Here is a 17,491-nt window from a genome sequence, read left to right as displayed (position 1 = left end):
TACCTTTCCACGTACACCCTTCTTGCATTTTGCGACCCTCTCGAAAGTCTGAAAAGAACGGATGAGAGGGTGAATATCTACGAGTGTGCATACGTATCATTGATACTCGTATCATTGACGCTGTTACGATTACACATTGTATTACGACCAAATTTCTGTTTTATAAAATATAAATTTTTAGACACGTTTAGAAGCCACGCATACAAAATATACTTGTCACATACATGTATCTTTGTCGAAATAATTGCAAAGTTGAAAAAACTACAGGAATAGATTGTATTTGAGATATTTCTAGCTTTCATACTTCGTTCGCACGAGCGTAAGCTTTATCGAAAAAAATATCTGATATAAAATCGATACAGAATACGCTGCGTTCGAAGACTTCGAACTTTTTATACATGACTTTTTATACATGAACTATATAATCGAGAATTGAGTATCTCAACATGATGTCGGCTTTACCGTCGAGTGGACATTCATGTCAAAATATATACTCGTTAAATCCTCGAATTTTTATTTCTCGCTTTATCGCCTCGACCGAAAGCGAGGATGTATAGAGTAAGAAGAAGAGTGGTGTTGATCCGAAAAGCGGATTATATCGAATTGGGTGGGTAACTCTACTGACATATTCGTTACGACTGTGCCGTCGGTTGATCGATATAACGTAACGACGAGGTGGGAAACAAGCTGGGCTAACGAGTGAAAATTGGAAGGAGATTTATGTGTTTTGCTTGCATCCACGGGTAGTTGCAGGAAACAATTCACCTCGCTGTTATTTCGGAAATATGCTTTTCCGGTTCAGAATAACTGTTTGCGTTTGCATTTTAAAAAAATTTCAAGCACGAAATATTTTAGCACTCAACAGCGTAAACAGTGCAATATGTATAATACGTGAATATGTGCAGTAAATTCTCTCGTTTGAATTTTACATCAATTGTAAATATATCTAGAAAATCATTTTTTTCTTCGCTCTTTTTGTGGCGTACAAAATTTTAGAAAATTTCTTTCGCACTTTTATATTGTATAATGATGCAAGCAACGTTTTTTCTTCTTTTTTTTGGAAGCTCGAGCGGAAAGTAGCACTTCCTCGTTATTAACACATACGCCTTTCTTCGTTAACGCTAATTATTAGGTCGTTCGTAATAAGAAGTAAAACTTCGCCTAATATAATAGCGACTCCATCTGTTTAAATGCCCGCTTGATATGTGCTGCGTAGAGTGTCTCCGTTGGTAAGCTTCCTTTTCGTCTTGTCTAAAGATCTAAAAATAATTCTGGAACTTGCAGTCGATGCTGCCGCCAACGATTCTGCATCGAAGCTACGCCAGAAGAGTTTATTTCATGTGTTGACGCTATAAAATCTGCATATTTCGACTGACAGTTCTATAATTATTTTAAAATTGACTCCGATAGAAATTCCATGTTAACCTATTCATCTATCGTAAATTTTTAACGTTTAAATTTATAAGATTAGTTTAATATTTATTGTAAATCTTAAAATAAATTTTCTGATATTTTTTGGTGAAAGAAATGCGCTTGATTTCGCTGAATTCCATTAATCGGTATCGTGGTTATTTTGCAGCTCGCGTCATAGCTATTTCAGCTGCGAATTGATAAGCCAGTTTCGCGAAGTGTAGCAGAGGCGAGAGATAAATGACGTGTGCAGATTTCCGAGAGAGTCGGAAATTATGTCGCCGGCTGCGACGATTTTCTTTATGACATGCACGATTATTTTCGGCTTTCCGATGTTTCATGTTTTTGAATTTATATCGTTTAGCAAAAGCGGAACAATAAAATCCATGATAAACTTAGCTGGACTTCGTCCAAGTATTTCTGTGACCTTATCGTGATTTATTTTCTCATAAATCGCAGAAAGCGTGCGCCGACTGCATTTTCGAATAAAATGTCTTGTTTTTTTAAGACGAACTGTTTACGAAAAAATTCATGTGCAAAGAAGTTTATCAAACATATTCGTCATTTACCGTTCGACATCGGTTTTATTATACCGCATAGATTGCGTGACTTGCTTACATGCCTTTGTCGTGAATACATCCTCTTATGATAACAGGATTTCCCCCTTCTCTATGAAACATACATGCAATATTTGTAGCACAAACGAAAGTAATTCAGAAGTTTGGAAAACTTAATAGAACATTTTTTTAACGATTCCGTATGAAAACTTTATGAATTAGCTTAAAAAAAAGAAGGATCCATATTAAAGAAACAACATTTGCAACCCATGTATATATTCATAAGAGTCTCTGTGGTAAGGATGAGAATAAATTCAGCGCTAATAAGAAGAAATGCGTATTTCCATCATCATTCCGCCCGCTTCTTCCATTTAACGCTCTTCGCTTCCCCTGCCTTCTCTCAAGTCGTCTAAGAATAGAAACGCGTGGCGGTTTTGCGGCGCAAATTTTTGTCCGTGGCGACGTATTGGTTAGCAGCCATGCGTTTCTAGGATGAATCGGATGTCACTTCTCTCGCTCTTCATCTCCCTCTTTGGAGACCGCTAACTTCTTCGTCTCTTTTGCCCGCCGATTTCTTCGCCGGGTTGCACACACTTTGTTGCTCTTGCATAGCGGTCTCAAGGATCTCTCTCTCTCTCTCTTTCTCTCTCTCTTCCTAGTTTCACCACGTAGGTGGTGCGTGCGCCTCGACATTCTTTCTCTTCGTCTGATTCTTCCGCACCTTATTCGCCATCTCGCTTGCTCGTTCGAAAGCTTTGTGGCCTCCGTTATACAAAGACACGGGTCAACTTTCCTCTACGTTCTCGTCTACTGAAATCTCTCCGGGAAGTCGCACTTCTTCAGTATGACATATGTACTTGTGTGTTCTGTAAACATCTTAGGGACGCATTCAAGTTGAATATTTAGCTGAAGATTTATGTCCGTGTTAAAATGTAACAAATATATTAACACTTTTATGATTTTTTGTAGAATAAAATAATTATAATATTGAGATAACATCTCAATTTTTTATTTTAGTTATATTTTGTACATTTTTATAATGATTAAATAGCGAACATTTTTTTCAAAATCATCAAAAAAGATTCGATGTGTTTAAGCTTGATTTTGGAATTTTTGTCTAATGAATGTATCGGCGTTTTTTTTTTTTTCAAGTTTAATGTTACACATTACAATAATAGATTTACTTTGAAATTTATCTTGTTTGATGTCATTTCGATATGTTGACTCCGTGTATTCTCTGGTTACTTGCCGCAGTGGTTAGTGACTAACTCCTCTCGCGAGTTTCTCTCTTCCTTTCTCTCTCTGGCTTTCCACATGTGACTCTCTTCTCTTCTTTTGCTAAGACGTGGGACGATCCTCTATATAAACCCTCATGGACTCGTAGCCTAGCCCGAGTAGTTCGCCAACGGCGAACAGTTCGTACGGATCTGTCTCTGTTCTTGACGTTTGTGTTTCGTGTGCGCGTGTGATAAAGGTAGTGTCGCAATTAGTAATATGCCGATAGTCATGAACGATCGAGTTTCTTTCGATATCAAACCTTTTTGTTGATGCATTTTTGCAACATGTTATTTAAGATTAAATTGTTTGTTGAAAATAGGCATAATGTTCTCTAAGAATTTTTAACAATATACCATAAAAATAATGATTAAAAAATATTTAGTGGTGCATAAATATTATGAAAAAATTATTTTTGTTCTGTTTTTTACACTGATGCTATTTTCGAAGTCATATGTAGGTTTTGATCTTTCGTGCGCGGATCTGGGCGAATAAAATTATAAAACTTTTTTAAGATCAATCATTCGCTTGGTGATTGGACTCTATTAATAGGAAACAGCGAAGTACCCAGACTGCTTATAGAAGCAGTCTCCAGTTTCCTAAATATAGCTCGAAATATTCGTGTGGCGTATTTGGCAAAGTAAGGCCGTGTCGTAGAATATTCTTATCCGAAATCCATTTACTATTGATGTATTGTAATTACAAATTTTATTAAAAAAATTATTTTTGAGATATTTAAATATTTAAAACATTATTACAATTTGGTCATTATCTCTTTTTACAATATTATTTGATTCTTTAATGTAATCTCGCTATGAGATTTTAATCTCAATTTTTATTGCTTCAGAAAATATATTGTAAAAGATATATTATGCACTACTAATAATATAAGAGAGAAAAGAAAAGTTATTGTGTTAAATATTGCAAGATCTCGATCGTTTATTGTAATTATTTTAATCGGGAAAAACATCCTGGTGTAGTTACAAGTCTGAAGGTTACACACGCAGGATTAATTAAAAATTCATCCCGAGATGGAATACGTCCTGAGAGCGGGGCGCAGTTTAAGCAACGGCGTGTACAGGGCGGCGGGTGCCCTTGCACGCGGAAGTCGGAGAATATTAGCTTATGTTCCGCTACTGGGCATTACTGCAGACCCGATAACTGCGCAAGATACGGAAATATCTACGGTACGATAATAAATTTTGGTTATATGCTTAATTGAAGAAAATAACCCATCCGCTTTTTAAATGTTAAGTTCTTATTTTTGTCTGACATCAATTTTGTCTATAATGTGAAATAATATATTAATATTTCATTAGTGAACACATGGTTAAATTTAAGTGGATGAATGCTTGTTACGTTAAACCGACACACTGTTGCATTTGCGCGAGATGCGAGGCGCGCAAAAATAGTTTACGCGAGGAACGCGAAGGCGCGAGAGAATGCTTTCTTGAACCCAAGCTCGTCGACGAAAGCGCTGGCAGTGCCAAACTCGTGCGGAAATAGCGATTCATCCGAGTTTAAAGATCACGCTAGTCGTCTCTTGAACAATGCTCTCTGTTATTTCACAGTTTATTTGAGCACTGTCGCATATGACGAAGATTGCACCGGCGGGAATAATTTTTACAACGACGACGTTATAATTTATAATTTATTTCTTTTTAAACGAGAACTTTATTCCGCATTTTCGCCTGACCTCGCCCAACAATATCGACGTAAACCGTGGTTGCGTTATTATCCGGGTTGAAATATCCAGTTTTTGCTTTTCACTAAGGGCGAATTCACTGTTATGATAGTCCACGGGGAAAAATGCAATTCATGCCCGGTCGGCGCTCAAAGCACGCGTTAAATCCCTGATTAGCTATGAATTTCCAACGAGATTTATCGAAATTTATTACGGCCGCGGTGTGTGCGTGTCGTGTTCACCGGGCAGAAAGCGGCGCGGCGGCTCGTTGCCGCGGGCGAGATGTGATATTAAATTATTACGCCGAGCCGTTTTATTCGAGCGAGCGTTATCTCCAGAGGCAAATTATCTCAGGCCAGGAGCCTGAAAAAACAGATGTTTAAAAAAATGTATAAACACCGACTGAAATTTGAATAAATACTTTTCGTTGATAATTCTATTATCGTCCACCAATTGAAGGACTTGGCGGAATAAGATACGTCCGTAATTTGCAAGACTTCGAATATGGAGTTGCATGTAAAATAGGCCTTGCAAATTATGGATTCGCCTCGTTTATGCGCCAAACGCTTCAATTACGATGATGCAAGGTGTAGATCTATGCACGGCCGATGGATACATCGGGCCTCTCGCCACCGCGAAGCGTAAAACACGCGAGACGCTCGCCACGACCTAAACAGTCGTTTACACGCCGGCTGCGAGCCTAGTCTCTCGCGCCGGCTTTCGTGTCAGATTTCTATCTGCGTGGATTATTAACCGGCTCGAGTCGCGTGCCAAGCCTCGCGAAAACCTCTGGTCATCGCGAGAAAATCGACGATCTTGCTCCACGTTTTTGATGAGGCCAATTGAAACCTTGTTACGCAAGCGCGGAAACAAGCGATGTTAATCGTAAATGTGCGTTAATTAAAATTTAATTAGACACAAAACATTAATTTAGTTAATTTAAGTAAATGCGAAATTTTACTCCTTTTGAAAGTGCTTTTTATTCTTCACAAATTCAACGTGTCATTGTAGTTGAATGTTTCTCAACGCTCCCTGGTTATGCTCGGTACAATACTTAGCGGGAAGCGAGTGTAAGTGGGCTGATTGTCGATTTATCTTACAATTGCATTAAATCAATGGCGAAATCGTCGTGCAACGCGGGTGGAAACGGTACGACGAGCATTTCGAAACAGTTTCATATCGATGCGCAGATACGGCCAAACAATAGACGGGTTTCTCTCTTTCTCTCTCTCTCCCCCTCTCTCTCTCCCTCTCTCTCTATGACTATTGGCGTTTTTCGACGTCCACCGCGCATACATCGAAACGCGCGTCTCTCCCGCTCGCGTTCGTGTTGCTGGCCAGTGCGCGCGATATTGCTGGCGGACGTGCTCCGGTGAACCGGATAAATGCCCGTAATTTATATATGCGAAAGAATGGCGAAGTTAAAACAAACGATAGTTTACTCGCGAACCGCCGTCTTCCAAACATGGTACATCGTCCCTTCGATGAACGGCGTTACACGGAAGAGACGATGTTGCTTTACGCGCATACGAGGCACCTTCGATGAACATGTCTCGTCTCGTTCGCCGAATACGCCGATACATCGATGAGTCTGTGAAACACCTGTGAATCATTAGCGGACCCATTGTCTAAGTCACGCTCGTTAAATACGCAAGATTACTTCCGGGACGTCGATGGCGCAGTTGTTGTACGCTCCGTTTTCTGTAACCATCAGATCTCGTTCCGCAGGCGCTTTACTGCGAAGGGAAATCATGTTTAGAAATTGTAGACAACATTATAATGACAGCTTATCGTGATGACTTTAGGCGCTCATTTATGAAAACTTAAAAATTCAAACGTTTTTCCGTAATTTCATAATAGCGCAATTTATATGATATTAACGTAATTTCATAATAGCAATTTATATGATATTAACGCTGCGAGAGCCTATTCGTTTGCTGTGTATTGAAGTGACAGGACGTCACAGTTGTTAACGCCGCTGTTACAACGAGCCATGTTGCTCTAGCTAATTTTTTTTTGCAAACAGGAAATTGATTTCGGTATCGACGAGCGTCAGCTGTCCTGGGTGCGATGGTGAATAGGATAATTCCCACGGTTGGATGAGCGCGACACAATATTGCAATGATATGTTACTGACAAGAAATTTTCCCCTTCGAAAAGAATTTGATGGGAATTTTTGACGTGTACTTCTCTATTTTTATCAATATTTAAATTTAGAAAAAAAGTGTAAAAAGTGCAAAAAAAAATCGATCGATATATAATGTGATTTTGGATTATGGTTTCTATGCTTGTATTCGATTATCCGCAGAAGAGAGAGGAGAATATCTTATCAGCGTTTACTTTAAAAATCTATCAAGTTTTATTGTAATCGAAGGGTGTGGATTTGTTGTGAGAGAGATCGTATAGCGGTCGGTCGAGGGTCGCCGGAGATAGGCACGCGAGAGGGCTAATGCATTTCTAATGTTTCTCGTGCTCGTGAGGGCATAAAAGTTATAGTACTCTGTCGGCTCTTCGCAAGTCCATTCCATTTTAAGCCGCGACCGTTCATGCGCGGCGTATGCTTATTCACGAACGTTAGCATTTTACGGGTGTATTAAAAATTCAGTTGTCGTGTGTCAACGCGAAATTAACTCGCTTTCGCCCCTCGAAAACGCGAGATATGTTTAGCGGATATAGTATAATTGCGCGGCTATAAAAGGTACATTTTCTCGTAAAATTGTTCTAAATTGGTGCAATTATATTACTATATCTTTTGACACGATATTAAAAGGTAAATACCTGGAACGCATGAGTAACTTGATTCCTTTGGCTAGCTTTCAACCAGCTGAGAACGCTGAAGAGAAACTACGCTTTTCGTTTAAATATACTTATAATAACGTATTAAACCTACAAAAATGTTATACATCGAGAAGTTTTTTCTATTTTCTGCTTTTGTTATGATGAATACATCTGTTATTCATAAAATATCTTAAATACGAGAAACTTTTTTTCCTATTTTATACAAGCTAAAATTTTCACGGAACAACTAACAAATTAATTAACAGTGAAACATAAAGCTTAAAATAACAACGAAGGATTAAACTTTAAACAAACAATGATTTTAATCAATTTTTAAAATTGCTATTTGCAAAGTGGAACAATAGATATATAGCGGAACAATACAATTGCGAATTCAATTTTACCGTTAGAAAAGAATTAATTGCACATTTATTTCGCTGCAGTGCATGCAATTGGTATGCAACTTTTTTGGCACATGCCGTATACGGTCGCCGTTAACTCAGGATTGATCGTCGGCCAGCAGCAATTCGGTGTATGTATATAGGAAAAGAGCGACTCAGGATCTCAATCAATGGTCTATTTTTATCGATGCCTATTTCTCGATCGAATTCGTCGTAAGAGGACGCCGCGCAGCCGGAAGTTCATTACCTCGATACCTTGCCACGTCTTTTCGTGCGGACAATGCCCCGCGATACACAACCCCTGGACGTCCGCCAGTTTTTGCCGTGCGTTTTTACCTTTTGGTATTAGGCCAAATTCTCGCGACGCGAGCGTCCATTTACGGTCGCTTTCACCTCGACGTTTCTACGGCTAAATATCGAACTCAGACGGAAGCGGAAGAGTCTTGAGTGGAAAGTTCCGAGCGGAATTTGGAGCAGGTCCCTTGGCTAGGAAATGTAGAACGGATTTTCAGGACACTTGATATTGCCCTCGTAGATATAAAATGTTTACGAAGAAACGGAATACGATTCCAATCGAGTTGACGTAGAATTACGAACAATAAAATCATAATCGAAGGATTTTTTTTTTTCAACGCAATTAATACGAAGGATAATGTTTGCGGAAAACCTCTTAAAGGGAATTAAGTTACAATCTAACAGTTACATCGGGAAATATCCTGTTATGACTCTCGACAAGAGAAGCTTTCTTTACAAGAGGAATAAAATTGTGATTCCGAGTACAACTCGCACAAAAGCTGCAACGAATGCCTCTTAAGTGCCTCTCCATTGGGCACCGTTGTAATTCTTTAAGCGCCGAGAAGCTTATATTCTGCAGGAAAATTTACAGTGGGGAAAGAGGGTGTTGAAAAGCGGCGTTGACGATCGATACGGTACGCGAGACAATAAAGCACACGACGCGTTTCTCACGTCCGGTTTCTGTTTCCTTCTCGGGTTTCAAGAATTGATTTTGTCTCGCGGCGGCTCTTCTTGCTGCCTAGATTGCGCGAACCTAAAGCATTTGTTGACAGTGTGTTTCAACACTCTCCAAGCGAAAACTAATAATGATCATCAAACAAGTGAGCCTTAGGCGGAATAGTCACATAAATTAGCCAGAATAAAATTATTACATATACTAGTCATCATAATTTTGTGTTTCTATTAAAGGCTTATTTAAATATCTGAATATTTTATTATTTTTTCAATATAAATTTATACATTATTTTATATTTATATATATGTAAATCTTTTATTTGTAGTAAGTGGAGAGATTAGGAGAACTTGTAGGGGCAAATAGCAAATATTACACATCAAGCACATTGCAGCTGCAATAAATACCTTGCGTCTGAATTACTATATTAGGGGCATAGTAAACGTCTCAGGAATTTCTGAGCGTAATAACGCTTTGGCATGCATCGGCGGAACGTGCTCATACTTTCATTCCGCTGTGCACTCCTTCATGTCTATCTGCATATTACGTTACGGCGCTGATAACGGAATTATGCGAATAAACGATATGGCACTTGCTGCCACGTCACGCACCGAGGTCTCGCCTTTCATCGACGTGCCTAATATCGTCATTCACACGATAATCGCGTACAATGGTAAATTTGTCAAGCACGATTCATCAATCTCGTCCGTTATTTCACACGTTGTTGACACAATCGTGATCGTTTTGTCTTAAAAAAAAGGAAAAAAAAAAAAAAACACTCATTGACACAGTGACACGATTGGACATGGTCCCTAAAGGGTGAGAACGTTGGTAATTCGGCGCCCCATCGTGCGTTTCTCGCTGTACCTCCCTCGGATGTATTAGAGCGCTACGAACGCCTCTTTACACATCGTTTTTCTCTTTCTATCTCTTTCGTTCCACGTCGACGTATCATTAAGCTGTTCACCCTCGTTTTTATTTGAATCGCTCGGAGAAAGCTTACCCCTTGCTTCAAGGGAACGCACACTACAATCGTCGACGACCCCTCGCGGCGAACAAAAAAATAATATCGCGCTCGACTGAGCCAACATTTTTTTCCATTACACTGCACTCCACGTGGCGTAGAGACCCCACTTTTTTATTTTACGCAGAGCCGATCGAGTGTCAAAACGGTCGTATATTTGATATTTTCTTCACACGTAATTGCTATCTAATTTCTAATTTATATTGAGTTAAAATTAGAAATTACTTTTTTATAATGCGTGTGACATAGATAAATAAATATCTTTATTTCTTCGATATATGAATGTAACGTTATAAAGTGCCAAAGTAAATTTTCCCATATAAATGTATGTTAAAAACAAATGTCCGTCAAATAATTATATTTAATACATAGTATTTAAGATCTCTCGTATTGTACTTTAAGTATAACCTTAATTTGCAATAGTAAATCTTAGTTACGCAATATAAAATACTAAAATGGGGTATTCTCTATTGTTTCAGGGTGGTGAGGAAGCAGAGAATGCGACAGCCTCCGCGAGCAGTCCAGTGGAGGAGAAATCAGGGGCGAGCAGTCCATCGGCAGATGAGCAGGTAGCCGCGCCGGTAGCAGCAGCCGAGCCGAAGGAAGAAGCGGCCGCGGCGTCGCCAGTAGCCGCTAGTCCCGCCGAGGAAAAGAAAGAGGAACCCACTCCCTCCGCCCCTACTCCCGTCCCGTCCGTCGAGGATAAGAAAGAGGAGGCGGTCGAAAAAGTCGAGGCCGAGAAAAAAGTAGTCGAGGTCAGTCAGTCAGCCGGCGGTCAATCCGTAACGGACCCGGTAGAGGTCCCCGTCTACCGAGTCCAGCCAGTCGCGACGCCGTCTATCATTGAGAGGAAAACCAGTGAGGACCTCCCCTCCTTACCCCCGTCCAGTCCTCCGCCAACCCCCATAGACCCGTCGCCCTTGCAGCAGGCTCAGCAGGCCGCAGCGAGCGCCACGGCCCTCGCCGAGGCGCTCAAACTGCCTGCCGTGTCTGCCGTCGAGGAGCAGTCGACGTTGGCGTCACAGCCTGACGTATCTCGCGTAAACATTTCCCAACAGAGCCGCGTCGAGTCCACCATCTCCGCTGTTGTGTCCCCGCCATCCCTCGGTCCCTACACCGATTTGCCTCCGACGGAAGCGACCTTTGTCCTCGCGGAAGTAGAGTGCGCGCCGGAGATAGAAGTCGAGACATCTCGAGATGAGGCGAGGGAGACAGTAGCGAGTAATCTTGACAATGAAAGGGTGATGAAGCCGATCGAGTTGAAGGCAGAGTGCGTGTCGGAGAGCCCCGTCGCGATAGGGGAGGTATCCAAGTGCCAGGAAAATGAGGCAAACAGGGTGCAGAAGCAGTTGGGCGAACCACTCGATAATAAGAGCGAAGGTGCAGCAGAGGGCAAAGTAGAATGTCTTCTTGTTAGTAAAGAAGTAAATCCGTTCGCGAACAGCAGCGTGAAAGAAAGCGATAAACCATCGGAAGTCGTTACGGTAGAAAAAGTTTCCGACGCTGGTGCGATAGATAAAGTTATGAATGAGGCTTTACTAGTCGCAGAGTGTCAAATAAAGAGCGAGATAAATAGCCGCGAAGGCGCGATGAAAATAAATGTAACGTCTGACGCCGGACATAATGAAAAAGCCGAGGTTGGGACGTCGACTGAGATTGAAACAAACAGCGCCTGCCCGGCGGTGAAGCAGCATTTATCGTCCGAAAACTTTGAAACTGAAAAAATGAACAGTTTTCCAAATGAAACGATGCAGCTTCCTTCGTATGAAAAATGCGTGGCTGTTGAGGTGGAAAAACCATTGGAAATCAATTCTACATTCACCACGCAGTTGATTGAAATTTCTTCTAAAGAATCAAATGCGGCAATTTCAGAACAATTGTGCAAGAGGATCGAATACGAACACGGTTACGCGAAAGACGCGCCGATGGAAGTCGAGGAAGAAAAATTCATAAATTCCGAAGAAGGTCCGTTGTCTGTTTCGGACATTTTAGTTGAAGCTAAGCCAGCAGTTGTCATTCCGGAGGATGACAGCGTGGAAGAACTCACCGACACTACCGAGTCGGTCAAGGTGATTCCCGAAACAGACGAGGAGAAAATCGAGAATGAACTTGAATCGGACACCGCGCTGCCCACGGAAGAGACTTTGATTTTCGAAGAAGATACATCCGCCCCGGAAGACGCGGCAATTGAACAGCCTTTAATTGATCTCGCCGGCGTGCCTGATGGTTTTACGAAAAACGAGAAGACATTTGATATTGAAGACACGCTGCCTTCTCCACCTGAAGATTTAGCTACATTCAGTCCGCAAACACCTGAGCTTCAAAGCACAGTGAGCGCAGTTGAGGTGGAACAAATTGTAGCATCCTCCTCGCAAATCGAGCAAACCGAAGAGGGCGAGAGGTGTTCTCTTTCACCGAAAGATCGTGTAACATCGCCGGGCGAATCTTGTCCTTTGAACGATTCAGAACCGACGCATCGTTCGCCGTCGCGGCTTTCAGACGCTCCGACAAATTCTCTTTCAGAGAAGCACTCAAACGAATCGCAAACGCGAGTTCTCTCGCCCGAATCTGAAAGCGTGCCTATCTCGTTGGAGGATCTCCCCCCGGCGCCCGAGGACACGGGAGCGCAGAGCTTAGATTCCTTCGATTATCCTTTACCACCGGAAGAGCTGTCCTGCCCGTTACCGCCGGTTGTTTCCCCGAACGCGTCTGTACTCGAGTCACCACCAACTCCCGTCGAGCACGCGGCCAACCCGAGAGACCCGACGGAGACGCTCCTCACACCGCCTATAAGTCCCAGCCATCAATCCAATATCAGTCTCGCATCCGGCATCGCGACCGAAACCGCCACGAAAGATCGCTCGCAAATCCCCTCGTACGATCAGGACGGTAGCGAGCAATCGCTAAGCAAACCGCGGACAAATTCGTGCAATCAATCGAACATTGAGTTGAAGGGGAGGCTGACGACCGAGTACTCAGCGGAGACCGAAAGTCAGGAAGCGGCCTTATCATGTCAGTTGTCGAACATCGTCCCGTCGATTGCCACCAAGGAGCATCACCAGGTGACTAACATGCAACACAACCTCCTGGCATGAATGCGACCGGCCAAAGTTCTTTGGCGGACGCTTCGTTCCACGTATATCTTCGTCGTACGGTCCGCACAGTACTGTCTCTGTGGTCTTATAGTATGAAAAAAAAAAAAAAAAAAAACATCGGCTCTCCCGACTCCCGATTCCTCTCTCCGAAATCCCACCAGCGCTCCGCTATCCGAAGATCATCGACACAAGTATCCAATTTTTCCTAAAAGAATTCTCCCATCCGCTAGAAACAGCCTCGCCTTTCCGCCCCGTTCTCTCGACGAAGGGTAACATCGAATGAGACTGACAGCGACGACAGGACGGGACATCTTGCACGATTCTCATCATCGAGAACAAAATTACTTTGTTGTTCGGGTGTGCCGATGCACGACCGGAGCCGGTCGGTTCTCAGAAAAGCCCGCCATTTTCCATCCCGATACACACCCCCATTGTGTTCCAATAAAGCCTGAGGGTCTCGTATCGTGTGCATCCTTCGTTTTGTCGAACGTGATTAACACCAGCCTTACTCTGCTGCTCGATGTCCTCCGACGCTTCCACCCCGTCTTAAAAGCCCGTACCACAACTACCAATTACCACCTGTGTTGTTTGCCTCTTGGTTTTCTTGATAATATTAACATATCTTTTTATACGATTAAAATTGATGCGCTGTAGTAGAGCATTTTTTGGCGGCGCGGCAAATAGCAAACAAATTGCGCTGCCGTGTCAATTAATATTATTTCCGTAGAAGATTATTATCTTTTTTCGTATCGAACGCTCTCTTATACTAATATAACATAGACGCTCGAATATTAGAGGTACCTCTAGTGCGAATCTCATTGATAGACGTAAAACAAGTTGAACTAATGACACACGCGCGTGGTAGCAGGCGTTTTTTTAGATTTTCGATAGACTTACTCATTAGAAGAGCTCGATACTTACTGTCGTGCTGTTCTCGTAATTGCATCTGTTGTGTCGTAAGCATCTTGTACTTGCGCATGAGTTTTCTTATCTGAGGGTTCGTCAGCGGGGTTTTCAATTCTTTGCGCTGCCCGAAGCATGACGAAACAATTCTGCTGTGGCATTTCGTCGTTACACGGCGCGCTTCAAGCGAGGAGGTAATAGGCATTGTCTGGTGCACTATTAAGTAATGCAGACCAAAATCAGAGATGTATGATGTACTTTGGTGTTACATTTTCTTATATTCGTCACAAATTATACTTTTATCATTATTGTTCCGTTATTATTAAATTATTATTAACTATTTATATAGAAAATTAATCTCTTGTATCTTACGTATCAGAATTATTTTTATTACTAATTATTTATTTATAGCTCTATCCCTGAACAATCCAAGAATAGTTATCTCGCAATATACATCTCGCGATTTGCTTGGGACAGCTAATTAACTCTGATGATAATTCGTGAGAAAGAAAATCCAGATCGAGATCTTTCTTTCGGAATGGAAGTTGCGCAGCAGAATTGATCTTTCGTTCTCGTTACAGCATGTTGGGTTTGGATTTGAAGAAAGAGAGAGAGAAAAAAAAGAAAACGCGGGAGAATGAGAATTGCGTAACACAAACAGAACTGTATTTTACAGAACGCTCCGGAAATCGAGACGCCGGTAGAAAACAACATCGCCCACGATGTCAGCACGACGGAAAGCGCCGATGAGGCTCCTAAGGTTGCACCACCGGCTGTGCCGGCTGAGGCACCCGCCTCCCCGCCAACAGCGCCGGCTATCACCGAGGACGTCGCCTCAGTCACCAAGGTGATATATATATTCCCAGTCTAGCCGCAGTCTGAAGATTATAATCACGTACATGCTACGCCCGCGCTATTATTAACATCGAATGAGTCATTGTCGATGATGCACGGATAGCATCGATCGATCGTTTTGAATACATATGCGAGGAGAATCTGAACATATCTCGACTTCATCTGATATCATAATTTGCATAATCGCCGCAGATTCTATTTACGTTTATTTAATACGTTTATAAATGTACGTATATAGTACGTACATTTAATACATATTTTAATGGGAAAAAACATGGGAATATATCGTTCTTAAATTATTATTCTGTATAAAAAAGTAGCGAGAGAGATGTAACGAGAGATGTGTTTGCACCTTATGTGATGATGAGAGTCCATAATAGTTCCTTAAAAATTCTAGCTATTAGCATTTTATTAGCAATTTGCATAATAATGAAAAATTAATAATACGTTTTTGATGATGTCTCTATGATGATTACTGGATAAAGACTTCTCAACTAGTCTATCTAATAGGATAGTTCGTAATTGATATGATTCTTGCATGATGATCGCCAAGAGATCATTTACGCTCGATAAGCGTAAGTGAGTCTGAAGGTCGTTATTGAGTTTACTGACCGACGAAGATTAATGAGCGAGGGGCCATCTGATCATTAATACTGCGACTGCATTTTTTAATATAGTGACTAAGTAGTTATTAACGCCACTAATGCTTTTATTCTCTTTCTCTCTAAAGGCTATTGAGGAGATTGAGATAAGTGATAAGGCAGTCGCGGCAGCAGTGAACGAAGCTATCGAATGTAACACGAATGTAAGTCTCTATTCTCACGATATCAACGTCTATTCTTATAAATACAAATTGATTAATTTTTTGTTTTCTTTTTGCAGGAAATCATTGCTGACGCGCATCACCAAAACAACATAAACGAATAAGCGCCACTAATTGAATTGTATTTTGGAAAGAAGAAAGTTCTTTTCTCTCGTTAAAACCAAAAAAGTATATTATATAGATATGTATATTTGGACCATTCCTGCAACTAAACAGAAAATAACGTTCTTTCGTTACGAGCAGCAAAAGGGGAAAACGGGGCGATGACGACAATGACGATGAGGATGTTACCGCAGCATCGCGAGGGCATATAGACTCTATGGTAGGCCTATTAATTATTATACATCGTTTAACGGCAGGGCGAACGAGAATACGCGCGAGAGAGAATCTACAATCATATTATTTAAGAACGGATTTACAAGATCATATATATATATATATCGCATGTACGTTCCATGCTAGAGGAGGAGTATACATATATAAATATGTATATTGTTATTCGTGCATGGTCCCTTTTACAGATTAAACGATACTCGTTTCATTCTTTGTGACACGCGGCGAGGGCATTAATTGCCGAATCCATTCGGATCATGTCTAACCGCGAGTTACAAAGATCGGCCCTGCTGTGTAGAAATTTTTAAAGTGTCATTAATTGTTACTGAAGTAAGTCTAATGCTCGAACATCGCGCGACGGACAAGCGATAGAAGCGATTAATTAAGATCGTCGAGATTGATAGGGCGAGATTCGTTCGTCGCGCATTCCAGAGGAAATACTCATTGGATGGCGCCCTCCCGTAATTACATAACTATTGTACTCTATGAGAGCGAAAGAGTGTGAACGAGAGACAGAGAGAGAGAGAGAGAGAGAGAGAGAGAGAGAGAGAGAGAAAGAGAGAGAGAGAGAGAAAGAAAGAAAGAAAGAAAGAAAGAAAGAGAGAGCGAGCGAGAGCGAGAGCGAGAGGGAGAGAGAGAATGAGAGAAAGAGAGAAAGTTGAAATATAGAGGAAGAAATCGTCGAGGGCAGGCTGTGCGTGATATAGCGATTGATGGTGTGAAAGGGGAAAGAGAATGATAGCGCGTGAAACGAGAGACAGGATGCATCTTCGCCATGGTGAAAACAGGGAAAAGACGGAAATATGCGATGGAGAAACCGGAAGAAGCGGAAGAAGATTATTGAGCGACACGCAACAAAGTTCGAGGGAAAAAAAATCGCACTCACATCGGCGACTTAGAGGGCACCCGACATATTGTTTCGCTCGTATTTCCTTCGCGGTCCTTGGTTTTCCTTTTTCCGTTTACATCTGTACAATCGAGACGTCGTTTTATGTTGTAACGAGGAACTGCACATTTTTAACATGATTTTGATACTACGCGCACAAGGGCGCTTACAAGCACACGAGGAGACACGTTACACACGAATACACGCAAAGAAAGAGGACATTTACACCACGTATACGTATATACGTACCATGGAACATACGAGATAAAGTATATACAGTAAGTCGAAACGAGATGTAAGTGATATATTAATCTAGAGTATAGAGAATGCGTTTGTGTAAATTCGGCGTTTGTTCGAACATACTACTTCTCCTTACGAGAGAGAACACTTACGAAGCCTATCGTAATTTTTATGATAATCATTAAAGTATCGCCTAATTACAACTTACGAGACACACAACTTACCACCCGGAACGGTACCTTTTTCAAGTTTTCATACGA

The 17,491-nt window shown here is 41.4% G+C and overlaps 1 protein-coding gene across 1 annotated transcript in view; it reads left to right on the top strand.

Moving 5' to 3' along the window:
• Positions 1-15,960, top strand: part of Akap200 (A kinase anchor protein 200) — a 49,537-nt gene extending 33,577 nt beyond the window's left edge. Inside the window, exons 5-9 of the mRNA XM_067354617.1 lie at positions 10,576-11,435; positions 11,514-13,158; positions 14,771-14,941; positions 15,680-15,754; positions 15,832-15,960. Of these exons, the coding sequence (XP_067210718.1) occupies positions 10,576-11,435; positions 11,514-13,158; positions 14,771-14,941; positions 15,680-15,754; positions 15,832-15,876 (2,796 nt within the window). The 3' untranslated portion in view covers positions 15,877-15,960. The remainder of the gene's footprint in view (positions 1-10,575; positions 11,436-11,513; positions 13,159-14,770; positions 14,942-15,679; positions 15,755-15,831) is intronic.
• The last annotated feature ends 1,531 nt before the right edge of the window (positions 15,961-17,491 follow it).

The sequence above is a fragment of the Linepithema humile genome, chromosome 4, assembly GCF_040581485.1.
Source record: "Linepithema humile isolate Giens D197 chromosome 4, Lhum_UNIL_v1.0, whole genome shotgun sequence".
In the NCBI taxonomy this organism is placed as follows: Eukaryota; Metazoa; Arthropoda; class Insecta; order Hymenoptera; family Formicidae; genus Linepithema; species Linepithema humile.
This window is presented reverse-complemented; position numbering and strand designations above follow the sequence as displayed.